Raw genomic sequence first — 1,978 nt, forward strand, 5'->3', positions numbered from 1 at the left:
AAAAATAATTTGACTATAAAATTATTTAACATACTAATTAACTAATTACAAACTCAATATAATTAGATATTCCCAACTTATATATAATTTACATTTTAACCCTTAAAGATATAAATATAATATATTTTTGACTCGTGTTTTTAAGTACATGAATTTATTATATTAATAAATAAGAGAAATTATCTTAAAATTGAAAATTATTACATGAATTTTCATGTAATATTAATTAATAAAAAATAGATTTATTATTTATTAATATTTAAAAGTTATTGAATACTATTTATTGTCTATGCTATATTTATATTCCGTATTTTTTGTGGGCAATGAATGAATCACTGGCTATATATTTTCCCGGAAATGTGATCGTCTCCGGCAAGCAGAACATATAGGATAGCCAGAGGTCATTTATTCCGGTAAGAACTTTTAATCTTTTCCTCTTCCTTCCGATTTCAGGAAGAAAGAGGAGAAGGAAATTATTTGTTAACTAATTAAGATCAATCAATCTCAATCTCTCAATCACAATCCAATTCGTTTTCCGGCGAGATCTCTCTCTTCTTTCTCTTTCGTCCCCCTTTTATTTTTGTAACAATGGGTACGGAGATACTGCGACCGCAGGATTGTCTGATCAAACAGACTATATTTTCTCCGGCGACCATTAATCAATATCGTAAGAGGGGAAATGGATATATGAACCCTCGATTCGGTAACAAGAAGTCGCCGGTAAAGGAGAGGAGATTCGACAACAACGGTGTGAATAATAATAATAATAATAATAATTGTAATCTCGTAATCGGACGGGTGAGGATTCTGAAGAGAGGCGAGTCGCCGCAGATTGACCGGAGGATCAATATGTTAAGCACGGATCCATTGATTGTTCAAAAGAAAATCCGATTGGAAGATCTCAAGGATGACGGAGGAAGCGTAAACATCGAATTTATGGCTGATATTTATGCCGGATCGGCGTTTTCGATGTCGCCGTCGCCGAGATCTCTACCTTTGCCATCGTTTTTCAATAAGATTCAAGCTTCGGAGACAGTCGACGATTCCGCCACCAGAGATCTCCGGCGATTGCTGCGATTGGAGTGATTATTATTATTATTATTATAAACCCTAACCCTAAATGGTACGTTTAGAGGTCTGCTGATCCGTACATATTTAAGCATTAAGCACTAGCAACCACTATCTTTTTTTCTCTAATGTCAATTTTCCGTCCGAGTTACTGTATTTATTTATATTTAAAATAGTATATATTATTATTAACCTAAACAGAATAATTGAAAATTACATTTACTTATATTTTTCAAAATAAATTAATTAGTGGTGGTGGGTGAGTCTTCAGGCCAAATTGTAAAAATATTGGGGCTGGATTGCAAGCATATGACTAAATTAAATGTGAATTTTATGTCACATCTCATTGACTTTTTCCGATTAAGAAAATATGACAAAGAACAGAGATTTTTTTTAGAGAAATATCATCTATTTGCATTATTTCAAAATCTTATTTGATATATATTTTAAAAATGTGGGTTTATATGTAAAATTTTGTAAGATAAATAATTTTAAAAAAAATTAGAGAGTTTCAATATTTAATAAAATAATGTAAATTCTATCAAATTACATATAAAACTGAAAATTGGTGGCCCAAATGTAGGTCAGCAAGTCTATGAACTAAGTAGGTACATTCATAATATAATGAGTAAATATAATACGTCAAAGTCAGCACAATATATGCCATTTTTTTTTTTAATTTGTTATCTATAAAAGTTCAATTAAAAACAACTTATTGATATAAGATATTTATAAAAATATGTCGATTAAACAATTATGTGTAAAATATATTTGAATTGTTGTGTCATTTTTTCTATATTTTTTTTTGGTAAATAATTCTGTTAAAAATGAGTAAAATACTTTGTAATAATGATATTTGATCGATATGTGACAAATTTATATAGGGTTTAATCTAAATAGTTTCATTAAA

General features: G+C 29.3%; 1 protein-coding gene across 1 annotated transcript; it reads left to right on the forward strand.

Moving 5' to 3' along the window:
* Window positions 1–331: 331 nt before the first annotated feature.
* LOC124916529 lies at window positions 332–1,242 on the forward strand. Its single transcript, XM_047457260.1, has one exon. It carries the CDS (start codon window positions 589–591, stop codon window positions 1,084–1,086), a length of 498 nt encoding a protein of 165 aa, XP_047313216.1. The 5' UTR covers window positions 332–588; the 3' UTR covers window positions 1,087–1,242.
* The last annotated feature ends 736 nt before the right edge of the window (window positions 1,243–1,978 follow it).

This window comes from Impatiens glandulifera, chromosome 9 (assembly GCF_907164915.1).
Source record: "Impatiens glandulifera chromosome 9, dImpGla2.1, whole genome shotgun sequence".
Taxonomy (NCBI): Eukaryota; Viridiplantae; Streptophyta; class Magnoliopsida; order Ericales; family Balsaminaceae; genus Impatiens; species Impatiens glandulifera.

Excerpts from the sequence above, each read along its gene's own strand:
- LOC124916529 (XM_047457260.1), top strand. The coding sequence starts at position 589 with ATGGGTACGGAGATACTGCGACCGCAGGATTGTCTGATCAAACAGACT.